Source organism: Hemitrygon akajei, chromosome 9 (assembly GCF_048418815.1).
Source record: "Hemitrygon akajei chromosome 9, sHemAka1.3, whole genome shotgun sequence".
In the NCBI taxonomy this organism is placed as follows: Eukaryota; Metazoa; Chordata; class Chondrichthyes; order Myliobatiformes; family Dasyatidae; genus Hemitrygon; species Hemitrygon akajei.
This window is the reverse complement of record NC_133132.1, coordinates 57,171,725-57,190,876: the sequence shown is the minus strand read 5'-3', so window position 1 is coordinate 57,190,876 and position 19,152 is coordinate 57,171,725. Positions and strand designations below refer to the sequence as shown.

Below are 19,152 nucleotides of genomic sequence, written 5' to 3'. Positions count from 1 at the left end.
GGAAGGGGGTGTGAAATGAGAAGCTGGGAGGTGATAGGTGGAAGTAAAGGGCTGAAGAAGAAGAAATCTGATAGGAGAGGAGAGTGGACCATGGGAGAAAGGGAAGGAGGAGGGACATTAGAGGAAGGTGATAGGCAGGTGAGGAGAAGAGAATGGGTGAGAGGGGAGCCAGAATGGGGAATGGAAAAAGAGAGTAGGGGGAGGATATAAAAATTACTGCAAGTTAAAGAAATTAATGCTGATGCTGTCAAGTTGGAGACTACCCAGACAGAATATGAGGAGTTGCTCCTCCAACCTGAGGAGCCTCATTGTGGCAGAAGAGGAGGGAATAGACAGACAGGTCAGAATGAGAATGGGGAGCAGGATTAAAATAGATGTCACCGAAAAATCCTACCTGCAGTGAATGGAGCGGAGGCGCTTGGCAAAGTGGTCCCCCGGTTTATGTCCAGTCTTACTGATGAAGAGGAGGTTGCACGAGGAACACTGGAAACAGTAGACGGCCCTGACAGACTCACAGTGAGGTGTTGCCTCACCTGGGAAGGCTTTTTGGGACCCTGAATGGAGGTGAGGGAGGAGGTGAATGGGCAGTTGTAGCAGTTGTGCCACTTGCAGGGATGAGTCCTGGGTGGGGGGGGGGGGGGGGGAATCAATGGGGAGGGACAAATGGACAAGGGAATCACAAAGTGTGTGATCCTGGCAGAAATTAGGGGGTGGGGGAGAGGGAAACAAGTGTGGGCTTCCTAACACAGGTTAGGGAATTTAAACATGGAATTTTCTGGATGATCAATAATTAAGAGTAGGAGCAAAGTTCAGAGGAGAGGTGAAATTAGAGTGACTATGATTAGAGCAAATTAAGTAAGACCAATGATGCAAGCTGTAAGTTAATTTACTAATCTGCATCATGAACAAAATCTGCAGATTTTCCTATCCCATTCCAGCACGACATAGAGGGAGAAAAGATGAACTGGCTCTCAGTGCAATATCACTGTTCATTCTGCCCTCCATGAGGGAAAGACCAGGTTAATTAGGAGTTGCTCCCAGCACTGGTTCCGGAGGCACATGTTCCACGGGGCATCATTGCAATACATCTGCAGCTGCCTTACCAATATGCAATGCCCACCTCCACAAGCAATGAAAATTACCTGCTTAGTTAATGTTTGACATCCAGTCGATCCTGCCCTTTGCCCATTGTATTTCACAACAAAGCAACAGAACTATTAAAAGGCATTTTCAAGATATGTGTGCGTGTTTTTATTGCCATGATGTAATTTCCTCCTAGAATTTTCCCAGCTAAATTAAGCAGGAGGTTTGCCTTCAACTCTTAGAGATAGGTCTGATTTTAACAAACTTAGTGACACCTCCCATATTAATATGCCCCCTGCTCACAAATAAATTTATACACTTAACATGCCAAAAATAAAAAGTGATGTTTTTCCCAAGCAACAGAGCTTGTGGGAAAGTGGAAAAAAATTGAGGAATCCAACAGATGAGTCTATGAATGTGATGTTGGCAAAAATTTTAGGGGTGGGTTGTACCTCATCCCCTCCCAGTATCCCTTCTCGGCTGGTTCATCAACTCCCTTTGCACAGGATGCAGAAAGGATTCAGTCGTGCAGCCTCTACCTCATTCCCCCAGGATTCCTGTGAACCGCTCACTCCCAGGGTCTCCGCATACCAAGAAGCATGGGAAATCTTCGCTCCTTTAACACCAAACATTCTGTCAAGCCTCTGCTGTTGTCCTGGAATCTCTGAGAATCCTGGACTAGCGTTCGCTGTATTTCTGTTTGAAACCTCAGGCCACCAGTGTGTAACTTCTGATTTTATTTGGGCATTCTTGAGCTGCTTCTACTTCTCATGTGCTGAGACATGCCATTTTAGATCAAAACTGTGAATATTTGTTTTTTTTTTTAAAAACCAGAATTCCAAGGGTAAGCTTTTCCCTGCTCCCTCACGACCTGACCTTTAACCTGACCCCTTGTCTTTGTGGGCAGCAGCAGGAGAAAACATTCTTGAAAAGCTGCCCAGTTAGAATGAGTGTGGGACTAGGTTGAATGTTGTGGAATAGGATAAAATAGTAGGAAACAGCCTCTGCAGTGGATTTTAATTTACTTAAAAAAAACTAAAATGCAAAATGCAAGTTTGTTATCCGTAAGTTACATTGGTATGTTGCGATATTGCATTTTAATCACAGTTGAGCTTATGGCCATGTGCACAAGTACAGAGAAGTACAGCTACAATGAAAAGCATGCTTTCAGCAGAATTCACAGGTACAAAACACAGAACATAAATTATATGTAAAATTATGCCATGCATTTAAAAAAAAACAGAGGCAAGTGCATGGTAGTGCAAGAGGTGGTCTGTAATGTTCCATTGCTGAAGTAGGGTTAGTGCTGTGCAGTTCAAATCAATAACCTGATAGTTGTAATTGTTCCTGCACCTGGTGGTGTAGGACTTCAGGCTTCTGTACCCCTTGCCTGATGGTAGCACTGAGAAGATGATCAAAACAATAAAGATCTTTAATGATAGATAACCACCTTTTTGAGGCAACATCTCCTGTAGGTGAAGAGCACTGTTGAGTCCACAGCTGGACTACCATGCACAGATCTGGTCTCCATACCCAAGGACGCTGTTACATGGGTGGAATAATATTCTTGCCTTGAGGAAGGTTGGTGGTGTAGTGGTATCAGCGCTGGACTTCGGAGCAGAGGCTCCCGAGTTCGAATCCAGCTGGCTCCCTTGCACGCTTTCCATCCGTGCTAGCACTCGTAAAGATAAGAAAGCCTGCTAAAAAAAAAAAAATGCCATCATGACGGCGTCCCGATGACTCCACTCGGGGTTAAAGGCTTTCTCCTTCTTTCTTGAGGAAGGTGCAGTGTAGCTCAGTACCGAGTTTCAGGGTGGGAGCCGACATTCGAAGGGAGATTTAATAGTCCGGCCTGCCACTTGCTCAAAGTAGCCAACTATGGGATTGGTAAGCTGTGCGAAGAGGTATGGAGAATCTAGAACAGGGTACAGTCTCAGGAGAATGGGCTGGAATTTAGAACTGAGGTGACAATGTTTCTCTATTGATCATGAATTGTCTGAGTTCTCTGGTATTTCAGTATATTTTGAATAGAATTCTACAAGATTAATGATGCAAGAGGATATTCAGCCTATTGGGTCAACAAAGAGCTAATCACCATCCATCATTTGGTCCATAACTTTGCAGGCTTTCAGTCCTGCTTAAACAGGATAAGGCATTCTCCTCTGCCACCACTTCAGGCTGTGTATTCCAGATCCTGTCTGGAAATATTTTTCTTCAGCTTCCCCTTCTAGTCATTCTGGTAATTAAGAGCCTGGAATGCTGCAGCAAGAAGAGCTGTTGATCATAGCCAACGGTGACCCAGATTCAACCCGGACCTCAGATGCTGACCGTGTGGAGTTTGCATGTTCTCCCAGTGACTGTGTGAGTGTCCTCTGGGTGTCCTGGTTTCCGCCCACATTTGAAAGGCATGCTGGGTGGTTAATTAATTGGCTGCTGTGAATTAGTGAATTAGCCTAGGTGCGTAGAAAGGGATGGGGGACAGGGAGGACTGAGGTGAGAGGAAAAATGGTGCTTGGTGTTTGGAGGATGCAATGGGCTGAATGGCTTGATTTTTATGACTATGGTGTGATGATGTCCAACTTGCAGGGGTACCCTGCAGACAGTGGTGATCTTAGGTATCTGCTGTCCTCATTATTCGGATGAAAGGTGTCGCTGTTTGGTAGAGAGCAATTTAATACATCCTGTACGGAGCTCATAGCATGCCAGTGTGGCTGATTCGTGCAGTGGTCACAGTGTGTCGGACTGGGATTTGACTGTGCAGGCACCTAGAGTATTTATAGTGTAATACAGTGTGGAATCAGGCCCTTTGGCCCATCTAGTCCATGCCAGCCACAGTATCCACCCTGCTAGTCCCAGTTGCCCGCCTTCAGCCTGTAACCCTTGAAGTCATTCCCCCCAACTCCATGTACCTATCCAAGTGCTTCAGAAATGTTGCCATTGTACCTGCCTCAATCACTTCCTCTGGGAGCTCATTCCAGGTACTCACTACTGTCTGTGTAAAGTTAGTTGGTTCTCAGGTCTCTTTTAAATCTCTCTCCCCTTGTATCTGTGCCTTCTAGTTCCAGACTCCCCAAACATGAGGAAAAGACTATAGCTGTCCATACCCCTCATAGTTTTGTAAACTTTTATGAAGTCATCTTTCATTCTCCAGCATTCCAGGGAATAAAAATTCAATGTGGCCAAAGTCTCCCACCACCTCAGACCTTCTAGTCCAGGCAGCGTAAATCCTTTCAGCAGCTTCTCCAGCTTTACATTATCTTTCCGGTAACAAGGTGACTAAACTATGCACAATACCCCAAGCACAGCCAGCATGCTAAACACCTTCTTCAGCACCTGTTGACTTACCCAGCTGCTTTCATCAAATAATGCACATACTCCAAGGTCCCTGCTGTTCCACAACACTTGCTTAGTGCCCTGTTATTTGGTGTATAGGTCCTGCCCTGGTTTGACTGTCCAAGATACATCACCTCACACCTACCTCTTGACATTCCTCAGCCCATCTCCTTAACCAATCGTGATCGCTTTGCGCTTCATTGCAACCTGCTTCACTGTCAACAGGACCTCCTCATTTAGTGTCATCAATAAACTTGCTAATTGTGCCATCTCCATTCATATCCAAATCAGTTATATAAATAATAAATAGCAGGTTCCAGCACGTTTCCCTGGGGCACCCCACTAATCACGCGCCTCCAGTTGAAAAATTGCTTTTCGATCATCACCCACTTGCTGCCTATCATCAAGCCAGTTTCAAATCCACTGCACTAGCTTCCCCTTGCATCCCATGCGGCCCAATCTGTGGACCCGACCTGTCTTTTCCCTTTACTGTTTTAAAACTAATGGAATTGTGGTCACGAGTTCCAATGTGCATCCCAGCTGTCACTTCAGTTACTTGGCTTGTCTCGTTGCTTAAGAGGTTCAGTGTTGCTCCTTGCCGACTAAGTTCCTGTAACCCAGGGGTTCCCAACATTTTATATGCCATGGACCAAGCAAGGGGTCCGTGGACCCTAGGATGGGAACCCCCTGCTGTATATTGCACGAATGACAGCACAGATTCTGTCCCTTCCAAACCCTTTGCACTCGGAGTGACCCAGTCATTCCTGGGAAAATTAAAATCTCCCATTGCTTTACCTACTATTCTCACAACTACGTGCAATTTCTCGATGCACCTGCTGCTCAAGTTCCCACTTGCTTTTGGGGGAAGGAGTTTCTGTAAAATAACCCTAACATGGTGACTTTCCCTTTCCATTCCCTTTTTATTTCTAAGTTCTGCCCTAACAGCCTCATGAAATGATCCCTCAAGAATATCCTCTCTGGCACTGCTGTTTTGTTCTGCCTTGTTATAAAAGCAACATCCCCTCCACTCCCGCCTCTTCCTCCGTCACACCTCAAACATCGGTATCCCGAACAGAGTTGTTAGTCCAGCCCTTCTCTCAGTCACAATTCTGTTATAGCCGCAATATCCTAACCCTTGAGGCAATCCGTACCCGTGGTTCATCTGCCTTACCTGCTGAGCTACGTACATTGAAATAGATGCAATTTAAATTAGTGGAGGCTGTTTAAAACATTCTGTATCTGATGGAGGAAATGGACACACACACACGGAAATGTATATGCACACGCAGACAGCACCCACACCCACACACACATACACACACCAAGTTTATATTCACATGTATATAGCAGCACACACAAAATATTGGACGAACACATCAAGTCGGGCAGCGTCTCTGGAGTCATTTCAGACTGAGACCATTTATCAGTACATAAAGAGTTAAATTTAAGTAGCAGTTCCCGCAGAATTGAGTTCAATAACCACTGCAAACTGCAAGTTAATTTACCAGAGCTACTTCCAATGCTCCAATTACATCTTCAGCTCCCACAAAGGTCACATCAGGCAAAAGCCTCAAACCAATTCTATAAAAGGATTTTGACAGTTTTATCATGCTGCGTGCGCCCAGCTCAGCCGCAAGCTTCTGTTCCCCTGTCTGCATTCTATCTGCAGAGAAGGTGCCAACACTTGCTGGGGTCCAGTGCGTGCGTGTGGCAGCAGGTGAGAGGGCAGGACTCAAAGGATAGCAGGCTTTTTGACAAAAGGTTTCACAGTGCACCCACACTCATATTTACATAGAAGCTATATGAACAAACACACATACATATATACACATTTAAATAGACTCATACTACTGAATACATAAAACACACTGATATGAAAACACACCATTAACATGCAAACACGGACACATAAGCATATATGTTTGCACAGACTCATATAACTGGATACAGACATACGCATACATACAGACAGAAACACACGCACAGTCGCACGTATGCACACACACAACCACACAGAAACTCACATTCACATACATGCGCATTTGCATTTACACAACCGGACATTTGTGCATATTAACTTATATTTGCACCTATATGTACTCACCTATGTGTACACAATTAATACACATATATTTGCACTTATTTGAACAAACACATTTACGTGGACACATACAATCACATGCACATTGACGTGCACTTCTGTGCACTTAAAACTTGTGTATATAATTACATACACACATGACTGAAATTAGTGCAACATAATGAGATGCACGCATGCTCTCTCACACACACACACACACACGCACTTACACAAAACACCATTTTCGTATGGATCTATAACTGAAAAGCATAAATAATTGGTAGACCCCATAAAACTGTTGTTCTCTAGTTAGAAATAAAAAATTAGGCTTAATTTGATTCTGATATTGCATCTAAACCACTCAATTAGATTTCAGTTTGTAATAACTCCCAGGAATCCATTATTCTATATATATATATATATATGTATATAAACACCTGAACCCTTGGAGTAGACTCTTGTCAGTAATCGCTGCTGGGTATCCATTATTCGACATATAAACCCCAGAATCTCTCTGTTAGGTTCCAGTCTGTGATCATTCCCTGACACAAGAGATTCTGCAGATGCTGGAAATCTCCAGCAACCCTCACAGAATGCTGGCGGAACTCAGCAGGTCTGGCAGTATCTGTGGAAGGAAAGAAACAGTTAATGTTTTGGGCCAATCATCGTCCTGATGAAGTGTTTCAGCCTGAAGTATCAACTGTTTCTTTCTTTCCATAGATGCTGCCTGATCTGCTGAGTTCCTCCAGCATTTTGTGTGTGTTGTAATCACTTTCAGGTATCCATTATTTTATATACTGTATAAACCCCTGAACGTCTAGATTAGATCCCATTTAAGTAATCACTCCCAGGAATACAATACTCTCATCGTTGTCATCATTATGTGCCGTGCTGTATGGTGTGGGCGATTGTGGTCTTTCCATGATTGTTCTTGGCAAATTTTTACATGAAGTGGTTTGCCATTGCCTTCTTCTGGGCAGTGTCTTTACAAGGTGGATGACCCCAGCCGTTATCAATACTCTTCAGAGATTGTCTGCCTGGTATCAGTCGTCATGTAATCAGGTTTTGTAATGTGCTCCAGCTGCTCGTACGACCATCCATCACCGGATCCTGTGGCTTTATGTGAACCTGATCATTGGGGTGGGGGGGCTAAGCAGGGGCCACACCTTGCCCAAGGGTGACCTGTAGACTAGCAGAGAGAAAGAGCACCTTACACCTCCTTTAGAAGAGATGTACCTCCACCACATCACATTATTCTCCATTAATTAAATTGTTTTTTTCATTGCTGCTTGTACCAAGATGCAGTGTACAGTGAAACACTTTGTTTCTACACCATCCTTAGAGATCATTTCATCACATCAATGCATTGAAGTAGTTCAAGGAAAAAGCAATAACAGAATGCAGAATAACGAGTTCGAGCAATTGGTATTTACACATGGTGGACCAAATGACGATAACACAAGTGAACAGTTAATCTGCCCTGGGTAGTAAAGAGACTGCAGCATTGCCTCGAACAGTATGGTCAGTCACAGTAGTTTCACCTGACCCCCTTGGTTCACCATTCCCCATGAAGAACGTATCTTCTCCCAGGCCGTCACTCCATTGGAGCATCATTTATTCCTAACTGTAAACCCCCAGAACCCCTCCATTGGATCTCAGTTTGAAATCACTTACAGGCATCCATTAGTTTGTTTATAACCCTTCTGAATCCCTCTGTTAGATCAATGTATGTAATTACTGCAGGTGCCTATTATTCAAGATATGATCCCTCCGCCCAAATCCTGGATTAGGTTCTAGTCTGCCCATTAGTTGATTCATAAGCCCCCAGAGCCCCTGCTCTATATCTCAGTCTGTAATCACTCCCCTATAAATCCATTCCACCCAGCACCGAACCGCTGGATTAGATTCCAGTCTGTGATCTGCTCTGCCATTGCCGGTGTCTAACCTGCTGCTGCCTGTGTTTGTCCCCATCCCCAGCTGAAGGAACAGCGAGAGAAGGAGCGGCGGCTGAAGAAGTCACGGGAAGGCAGCGTGTCGGAGGAGGTGGGCGAGTTCGACGACCTGGTGCTGGCCCTGCGCTCGGGCGAAGTCTTCGACAAGGACCTGTCGAAGCTGAAGCGGAACCGCAAGCGCTCGGGCAGCCAGATGTTGGAGAGCGACCGGGAACGGGCAGTCACCAAGCTGAATTACTAAGCAGTGGGACGCTGCTGTCGGTGCTCGAGAGGGATTCCCTGGACCAGGGAGGGAGCTTCTCCCCCTTTCGCCTCTCCAAAACCCCCAGCAACCCTGATCTATACACACACACAACATACAGCCCTCCTTGTGTCCTTCCCCCCCACCCTCTTTGCCCCTCCCATTCCACTGGAGATGGAAGAATTGGCAGCAGGCTCAAGGTATCACCACCTCCCCCTCCATGTTCCTCTCTCGCCAATGGTGGGAGCCCGGATTCTGGGAACGATGGTCGGAGCAGCGCTGGAATCCGGAGGAACGCTAAGATGCTCTCGTTATTGATTTTGACATCACTTTGTCTGCCAAAGTATTGATTCATGTCAGTGCTGGTACCGAAAGTCCCGCCCTCTGGTGCTCAACAGCCCCTTGTACTTTTGGAGGGGGATGGGGGGGGCGCCTTAGCGAAGTCTAACCTTTTTCACAGTGTGCATCACTTTAGGGGTCTTGACATATTTCATTCATTGGATGTGGATGTGCGGAGGGACAAGCAGAATTGCCCGGCTGGAGTTAATCGGTCATCTGCACAGACGGAACTGTGGCACTGCAGATGCTGGAGATCGGAAATAAAACTGGGAAGCCTCGGCAGGTCAGGCAGCATCCATGGAAAACGAGGCCCAAGAGGCTGTGGATGCTGGAGTCTGGAGGGAAAACCAAGAGGCTAAAGGAACTCAGCATATCAGGCAGCATCTATGGAAGGGCAACTACTGTTCTTTTCCCTCCATAGATGCAGACTGACCTGCTGAGTTCCTCCAACTTCTTGATGATCGATCTGCAGAGAAAGACTTATCAACTAACAAAGGGCTGCAGACCCAAAGCAATTGCTGTTCCTCTTTCCGTAGATGCTGCCTGGCCTGTTGAACTTTTCCACCGCTTTCTGTTTATTTTATTGCGCGGCCGGCTATCTGTTTGCATCTCTGTCGGTAGGGGTGAGTTTGGCATCACGGCCAGTGGTGCTAAAGCAAGGCGGGACAACAGCCTTGGCTGCCCTGTCCTAAATCTGTCACCATCACCAACGTGGTAAGGTCCAGCCGCCCACAGAGATTGCTGAAGAAGAAAATAAATATATGAGGCCTCCTGGGTGACTATCCAGAGCAGGATTCAAGAAAGAACTGTCTGCATCTCAGGCAGCAGATTCCCAGTGCTTTGGAGGTCTGTGAAAAACATATAATGCAAAAAAAAACAGTATTAAATACAGCCAGTGGATCTAATCCACCTGTATACACACATTACCACAAATAGATAGCCACAGTTACTGGGCCTATATTGTGCAATAATTTTTTAAGCTTTATATGTACATATATATATATATGATGTTAAAGTTTAACTTTGTAAGGAGAAAGCTAGTTCTTTTGAAGTGTAGACTTGTCGCATGAAGTGCGACTAAAATGTGCATGTTCAGGTCTTTTTAGGTTTTTGTTTCATCACCTTGACTCCCCTCCACCTTCTTGCTTTCTTCCCACCAACTCCATCGCCAACCTCAGCCATTGTGTTTGTGTTCTTCAAGCCAAGGAGAAGGCACTTGTGTCATTAGAAGGGGGCCAGAGACTCACATTCCTCTCTGTAGCACAAATCTCGGCGAGAGAGGAAAAGCTATGAAGCGGCAAGTGGCCTGGCACATTTGGCCAGTGTCGGGCTACCTTCACGCGGGTACTAAAGGAAATAAGATCAAGAGTAGGCCACTGGGCCCTTCAGCTCCACCTCGCCATTTGATATGATCATGGCTCACCTACACTGGCCTCAGCTCCTTCAAGTATTTATATATCTCCGCCTTAAACTTAGCTAACCATCCAGCCCTCCGCACGCTCAGGGGCAGAGAATTCCAGAGATTTACCACCTTTCGGGCATCTCAGTGTTAAATGAGCAGCCCCATATTTATTTCCCTGTTCATGACTCCTACTCATAAAAACACCTCAACATCCAGCATCTTGCTTGGGATCACGCAGAAAGATGGAGGAGCAAGTCCCCAGTGCCAGCCAGAAGAGGAAGACTGGCACCAGATTAGTGCCCTGCATTGGACTCAGCTGCCAAGTCCTTGACTACCAGTGTGATACTGGAGGTGTAGCGGCTATCTGTTAATTTTTTGGTAATCCCCTAAGCAAGGACCCCGAGAAAGGCTTGCCCTAAATATAGCTAATGAACTCTCACCCTTCTATAAGCTGATAGGTTAACCTGACCCCAACACTGATGCAGACAGGACCCAACATTGAGGCCTACAGGTCAGGCTTGGTTTAAGTCTCACCCTGGTCTGTGGTGGAATTGTGAAGTGTTCATATAGGGAACTGACAGTGAATTCCATGCTCCATTCTCTCTGTCCACCAGGAAACATAAATTAGAGCTCTTGATTCACATCCTAGCCCTCAATCACTCCCCCGTCACAGAGCTCTCAGTATGGTGAAGTTGGGTAACAATTAATCCTCTGGAAGAACTCACGGGTTGAGCAGCATCTGTGGGAGGATAGAAGCTTGTTGGTGTTTCAGATCGAAAGCCTGCATCAAGATGCTGCTCGACCTGCTGAGTTTGTGCAGCAGATTGTTTGTTAATCCAGATTCCAGTGTCTGCAGTTTCCTGTATCTCCCTGTTGATAAAAGATGACATCTTTGCACAGGTGAATGGACTGTCAATCGCATGAAAGCAAATAATTGGTGTACCAAGTACAGCTCATATAAAGATATCTTAACGACCATTCTGAAAATGCAGACATGGTTGGCATTGCCAGCATTTATTGCCCATCCCTAATTGCCCTCCTGAGCTGTGGAAATAGTTAAGAATCAATTATAGAGTCTGGAGTCACATATGGGACAGGCTGGATAAGGACAGCAAATTTCCTTTGCCAAAGGGCACAAGATTCAAAGAAAATCTCTTAGTTTCATGGCAACTATTACAAATACTAGTTGTTTTTTGAATTCCACATTTATTTAATTAACTATATTTAAATTCCCCAGTGGACAGAGTGGGATTTGAACTCATATCAATGGTTCAAGCCAAGCAGTTTAACTACCTTGCTACCACACCACTACCAAGCAAGCAAAGCTGTTTATGCCCCTGGACTGGAAGAAACATAGAGTCATTGACCACAGACACAGGTCCTTCAGTCCACGAAGTCCATACCAACTATCAAGCACCTATCCGTACTCAAGCAACACACAAAACGCTGGAAGAGCTCAGCGGATCAGGCATCATCTATAGAGGAAAATGAACAGTCAATGTCTTTGGTTTTACTGGTTACAGGGAGCAGCCCCATATTCCGAATTTACCACGGCACCACTCCCTGACTTTTTCTCCATTTCTTGCACCTTTGTCAATTCTAACAACTTTGCTGCAGATGAAGGGTCTGAAGTTGAAACATTAACTATTTCCCTTCCACAGATGCTGCCTGAGCTCCTGCACTTTATGTGTTGCTCTAGTTCTCAGCATCTGCAGTCTGTTTTGCCTCCTGTGTCCATCCACACTCATCCCATTTACCAGGACATGGTCCATTGCCTTCTGGTCCTTGGATGCTGCTAATTCTTTGGCGCCACCTGAAGTGGCACAGCACTCTGCTCAAGAACAAGTCAGGGGTGGACAACAAACACTGCCCTCACCCATCCCGTCAGCAGGAAAGCAAATCCCAGGCATCACGTGCAGTGAAATGTGCAAGGGGAAGATTAATGCTATCCTTGAGTAAGAAGTACTGAGCCAAATAGAACAGGGCCAAGTATAGCAGAAAGTGCATAGAGATCAAGGAATGGTAACAGTGAGAGGTCATACAGACGTCAGGCATGTCACAGAAAACATTATTGGTTGTCCTGGGGTACCATTAGGGAGAAGTGCAATTATAAATGTTCATAGGCATTCCTCCAAGATCCTACTGAAAGGAGATTATTTCTGCAGATGTGCTAACCCGAGACTCCTATGTATATTTTGAAAGCTGCAAAGGACATTGAATACTCCCTGAATTGGACTCCAGGGAGAGGGAAAGGTGGCTGGAACTGAAGACAAATTCACTGATGCTAGATTACGCCTGACTTGTTGGCTGAGTAGCCTTTCAAACTTCCTCACTTTGAAGAGAGCCGATTTATGGAGAGGGAAATAAAGTGGTTCCTTAGTGAAATTCTGGGCTCACAATCCGGAGAACTATGTGTGGAATAAGATTAGTTATCTGGAATTTACAAAATAAAATACTCATTTTACCACTAAATCATCAGATTTTTCTAAAATTCGTCTCTGTTTCACTAATGTCTTTTGAGGGGAGGAATCTGCCATCCGTAGACGAACTGGCCTATGTTTTTTTTAAATTTATTGAGATACAGCATGAAATAGATCCTTCCTGCCCTTTGAGCTGCGCCGACAGCAATCCCCCCCCCCCCCCAATTTAATCACAGGACAACTTACAATGACCAATTAACCTACCAACCAGTAGGTGTTTGGACTATGGAAGGAAACCGGAACATCCAGAGAAATCTCACACAGTCACAGGGAGAATGTACGTACTCCTTACAGGGAGCAGCAGGAATTGAACCCTGAGGGGTGGGGGGTCGCTGGTACTATAAAGTGTTTGTGCTAACCACTACACTATCATGCCGTCCCAGTGACTCCAGCCTGGTTTATTATTATTAAGTTCTAGTTTATTACTGTCATAGGCATTCATACAAATGTTATACATTATAAATGTTATAGGAATAATTATTTGTAGCAGCAGCTCAGTGCATAATAGGACAACAACCAAAATAAGTTAACATAAAGCTAAATTATTACCTTAAGTACTGAGATGAAGTAAAATGCTTTTGTTTGAGAGCCATCAAGACAAATTATGCCATACATAATTACATCAAAGAGGTACAAAAAATAACAGATTGCAAATTATAGTGTTACAGTTACACAGAAGGTGCAGTGCAAGTAGACAACTAAAATGCAAGGGCCGTGACGAGGTAGACTGGGCAATCAAGAGTTTGGATTTCAGCATATGAGTCAGATAACAGGGAATTGAAGCTGTCCTTAAGTTAATGTGACTGAGGAGCCAAAGGCAACAAAGACGGATGGGTAATATGCGTTGGCTTTGCCAGCAAAGCCCTAGAAAATTAACCAATAAAATAATCATATCAAACATTTTGCCTTAAATGATGAACTTACCTCATTACAGAGCCTTACGAGCAAGAGAAGGCCATCTTGCACTTTGAGTTTTGAATGTACACAGCAACTGAGCTCTAAGAGTGAAGAATTCCAAAGATTTACCGCCTTCTGACTGAAGTAATTTATCACAGTCCTAAATGGCCTTCCCTATACTCTGAAGCTCGACTCTCAGCTAGGGAGATATCCTCCCTGCATTTCGTACATGAAGCATTCGAGCATTTTGCTCTCCTTAAAAGTGATCTCTCACTTTTCTGAACTCCTGTCAAACATGGGTTATTAGTGACCCTCTGCTATCCATTTCCAGAACAGTTATTAGGCAGAGAGATCGAGGTGGGGGAGTAGTGATTGCCAGTGAAAGAGCAAGGCTTAATTAGAGTATGTGTCATCAAGGCAGGGAAAGTTGGGAAATCGATTATGTGGAGGAAAAACTGTGCAAAAAGTGGGTCGCAGGCATTTGATCAAAAGCACATTTCAAGTATTAGTGAAATATCAAGCCAGGCCATGTTAACAGTATCAGAAGTTAGTAATGATGACCATGAAACCAACAAACTATTTAATAACCTGACTAGCTGTGGAGAGCAAACCTACCGTCTTGACCCACTCTGTGCTGAATATCTATAGACCCATTGATGTGCTTAATATTTAACAACCCTCTACAATGGCCTGGCAAGATAATCAAATCAGGTACCAACAAAACCTGTCAAAGCCTCACCACTGACATCCTTGTCTCACATACAATTTGATAGCTCAGTTGGCCACTGTAAGTTTCCCCTAGTGGGTGGGTAAGTGAGAGAATGTTGAGGGGGGGAGATGATCAGAATGTTGGGAGAACATAAAAAGAACTTAGTGCAGGATCAGTGTAAATGATGATGGGTGAAAGGGACTATTTACAAGCTTTATGACCCTGCATCTCAAAGTGTTAAAATATCCCAAATCTTTGCAAGAGTAACAAAGAATGGGTATTAAATGCCTCACCCTCCAGCAATACCACCATCCTGAGAACATAAAACTTCTCAGCTGTAGATCTGCAAAGGTGACCCAAATAAAAACACGAAATGCTGGCAGAACTCAGCAGGCCAGACAGCATCTACGGGAGGAGGTAGTGACAACGTTTCGGGCCAAAACCCTTCATCGGGATACCCTTTGGTTTTATCACCAGTTGTTTCTCGAAAGGGCGAATGGTGTATGTGAGTGGTCACCTCCACCTTAATGTCAATTTCATCTGCTGATTGTCAGCAGAGTGTTGAGCCTTCTAGTTGTTGGCAGGAAATGTCTGTTTTGTGCCTAGTGCCTTTCTTGGGGTGCATCAGATACCTACTCCTGATTACCCTTTTACTCAAGAGAGAAATCAGGGATGAAGGGAGGGGGGTGTTGGATCAGCCAGCACAAAATGACTTTCCGCACTGGAGCAGCGACATAGCACGTTGGAATATTTTAATTTATTTACGTTTTTTGGGACCTGAGCAAGGTGAGCATTTATTGCTGAACCATCATTGCCCTTGAGAAAGTGGTAGTGACCTTCACTGCAATCTTTCTGGTGGAAGTGTGTTGTGAGAGAGTCCCAGGATTCAGATTGTGACAGTGTAAAACAAAAAATTATTTCCAATTGGGATTGGCAAGTGACCTTCCTCTGTCTCCTGTCTTCCTTGGTGATAGAGAGTCTAGGGGATGCTATCAAAGCAAGGAACCATAGTGAATTTTGCATATGCAAAACCTCACCTTTCCCCAACCCCTCTGAACAATGCTATTTCCTGCTCCATCTTACCACCCTCCAACCAACCATTGCTACCTGCCAATTCTCTCCAACCTCAGTGTAACTCCTGAGCCATGGGTAGGGTGGGAAGCCTCAGTTCCCCAAAGCTCCATTATTCAGTTAATACTGCTTCTGATTTCTAGGGCTGAAAATTGGCGCTGTTGAGTTTTTCAAAGATGCCTAACATTCCTCTGAGGAATAGGATTTGCATATCTATACTGTCCCACCTTGGAGATATCCCAATGGGCTTTACGGCCAACTCAAGTGGGATCATGGCTGTGTTGCAAGGAAGTTGATGGGCATCTGTGTGAATTGTCTTCCCCCATGTCTTTACCAGAGTACACACCACAAATGTAAAGTATCTTCACCATCTCCCACTCTCCAGCCTACTGGAAGAAGCCCAGTGGGGTATCATCAGAGTATGATCACTACTGGGGGATGATCAGAGGATGTGAGGCCTCTATCCCCCTCATTCTTCCTCCCACCTGTGGTCCTCACCCCCATTGCAACCTTTCTGGTTCACAAAGAGGTACATGGCAGAGTGGTGGAGTTCTTGCATTGCATCTGCAATGATGCCTTCAATATTCCTACTTTTCTACAAACATTACCGAAAATAACTGATAAGACTTATTTTTTAAAGAAAAAAAAGATTGTATTTAAGAGTACATCTTTCTTGTTTTGTTAAATATTGTCAATTGACATAAATATTTTGAGCTGTGTATGTAACACAACGGGTATTCCCAGTAATAACTATTAAATAGAAATGTTAACTATATCTTTATACCTTTAGGTAAATTCAATTACTAGAAATGCCACAGATGTATTAAACATGCTGTACAGTACTAAAAGCTGGCCTCTGTGTAATATTCTGTGCTTTTTAAAAAAAAAGATAAATATTTCTTCCTTCACTTCTAATATTAACATCTGGCCTTTCTGTTTATTCTTGAGTTAATTCCTGTGGAAAGAGGTTATGATGGTTCAAGTAAATCTTTTTGCTGGTCTGTGTTCACAACACTCAATTCCTTGACTGTAGTCCACAGGAATAACATCACAACAGTACACCACAAGAACGGCCCCTTTGGCCCACTCTGTCTGCGCTGAACAGAATCAGATCTGGTTTATTATCACTGACTTATATGTCATGGAATTTGTTGTTTTGTTTTTAGCAGTATAGTCCAAAACATAAAGATTGATTACATAAGTCAATAATAATGCAAAAAAAAACAAGCTAGTGTTCATGGGTTTACAAACCTTTCCGAAGTCTGATAGTGTAGGCGTCAAAGCTATGTCATCGAGTGTGGGTCATCATGATCCTGTATCTCACCCCCAATGGAAGTAACTTGAAGGAGAAACATCTCAGATGGTGCGTATCCTTATTGATAGATGTTGCCTCTTAAGACACTGACTCTTGAAGATGGTGGGGAGGGTTGTGCTTGTGAAGGAGCTGGCTGAGTCTGTAATCTTTTGCAGCCTCTTGCAATCCTGTGCATTAGAGCCAAAATACCAGGCTATGGTGCAACCAATCAAAAAGCTCTCCACCACACATCCGCAGAAATTTGCAAGCATCTGTGGTGTCATCACACACTCTCCCCAAATCTCCTCAAACTGCTAATAAAGTAGAGCTGCTAGGGTGCCTTCTTGATTACATCAATGTGTTAGGCCCAGGATAGATCCCCTGGACACACAGGAACTTAAAGCTGCTCCTCATTTTTACGACTGACTCCTCGATGAGGACTGGTGTATGTTCTCCCAATTTCCCATTCCTGAAGTCAACCAGCAATTCCTTGGTCTTGTTAATGGTGGGTGTGATGGTGTTCCAGCCACTCATCCAGCCGATAAGTAATCCCCCTCATCACCATCTGAGATTCTACCAACAACAGTGAAGTCATTGGCAAAGTTATAGGTCTGCTTAGCCACACAGTCATAAGTGTAAAGAGAGTGGAGCATAATACTGAATTAATCTAAATCTCTTCTGCCTGTACATGAACCATACTGTATTTCTCCATTCTCTATATGTTCACGTCTGTCTTGCAGCTTTAAAAAAACCTCTATTTTATCTGCTTCAATCACCACTGTCAGCTGGTTCCAGGCATTCACCATTCTCTGTGCGTAAAAAAATTGTCCTGAACATCTTTAAATCTTCTCCTTTGCCTTCAATTCATTCTGTCTAGTATTTGACATTTCTACTCTGAAAGAAAAATGCTTCACATATGCCTCCCATAATCTTAAAAATTCCAAACATGTCTCTAGAAAACAACTCAAATTTCTCCAAACTCACTTAAAACTCATGCTCTCTAATCCAGGCAACATCCTGGTGAACATTTTCTGCACCAAAGCCTCCATGTCTTCCCATTATGGGGTGACCAGAAATACGCACAATACTCCGAGTGCAACCTAATTTATTATGTACCTGTAACTTGACTTATTGAGTCTTATACTTAATTTTAAAACCAATGAAGGTAAACATGGCACACACCTTTCTTTACCACTCAGTCTGCCTGTGTGGCCATTTTCAGTGAGCCATGGGCTTGGGCACCAAGATCTCTATATGCGTCCTGCTGTTAACAGGACTTTCCCCTTTCGTTAGACCTCCTAAGGACAGAGTTGTGAATGAGGGGTTTTTTGAAGTGTTCCTTCCAGTAGGTATTGACTGCTTTTCTGAACTCAATAAACCTCACTCCATTCCTGGCTTTCAGCGGGAGCCTTGGGTGTTTGAGTTTGACAGTGCTGAAGAACTTGAACATGTCATGGATGTCAACAAAATGGAATCAACCATCTGTTCCTTAGGTCTCTGGTTTTCAAGTGGACCTTTGCCTTCATGCGTTTGTAGAACTGTCTCTATTCCCTTGAGGAATGCTGGAGCTTCCAATCCAGGAATGCTTTATGCTTGTTTAATTAGCTTCTAGATTTCTTGTCAACTTCATCAAACCAGTCCTGGTTCTTCTCGGTAGAGAAGCCTGGAGTCTCTGTACAGCTGCCTGAGGCAGCTGTGTGGACACTCCATTGTTTCCATTTGTGGATGTTGTGATGCATTGTCTAAGAAGTGCTTCAACACTAATCTCCTTCATGTTGTGTTTCTGTCGATGCCGATGTTTTTCAGTCATGCTGATAGACAAAACAGAATGGATTAGGCCGTGGTCATTCCAACAGTCATAATATGAATAATGCAGATATGTACTCAATCTCTCCTTCAGGCGATGATATAACTTAACAGGTTCCAGAACTTGGAACAGGAATGATGCAAAGTCCTGTCCTTGTATATCTAAGAAAACAGTGTTGATTATGACTGAATGATGTTCTTAGCATTTCATCAGAGTGAACCTGTTAGAATTTACCTGCTCTTTCCCATCCTTCCTGATCACATATTGAGCAAGGTTTGCATGACCTCCCACATTGACACTGAATCAAGTTTTTTTCCACGCTGGAATATCTTTCTTGGCTTCCTCGTAGCTCCTCTCTGATAAATGCACACACTTGCAATCTCATTTTCAAATACACTCCCTCACATAAACATCATCTTTTTTTTTCTAATAGTCTCCTTCTAACATGCACATTGACATCTGTC

At 44.1% G+C, this 19,152-nt stretch overlaps 1 protein-coding gene across 7 annotated transcripts in view; it reads left to right on the top strand.

Annotated features, from left to right (window-relative positions):
* Positions 1 to 16,435, top strand: part of daam2 (dishevelled associated activator of morphogenesis 2) — a 310,967-nt gene extending 294,532 nt beyond the window's left edge. For all 7 annotated transcript variants that reach the window (XM_073056055.1, XM_073056054.1, XM_073056049.1 and 4 more), the window contains one exon: positions 8,474 to 16,435. In XM_073056055.1, coding sequence (XP_072912156.1) covers positions 8,474 to 8,689 — 216 coding nt within the window. In that variant the 3' untranslated portion in view covers positions 8,690 to 16,435. The remainder of the gene's footprint in view (positions 1 to 8,473) is intronic.
* Positions 16,436 to 19,152: the final 2,717 nt, after the last annotated feature.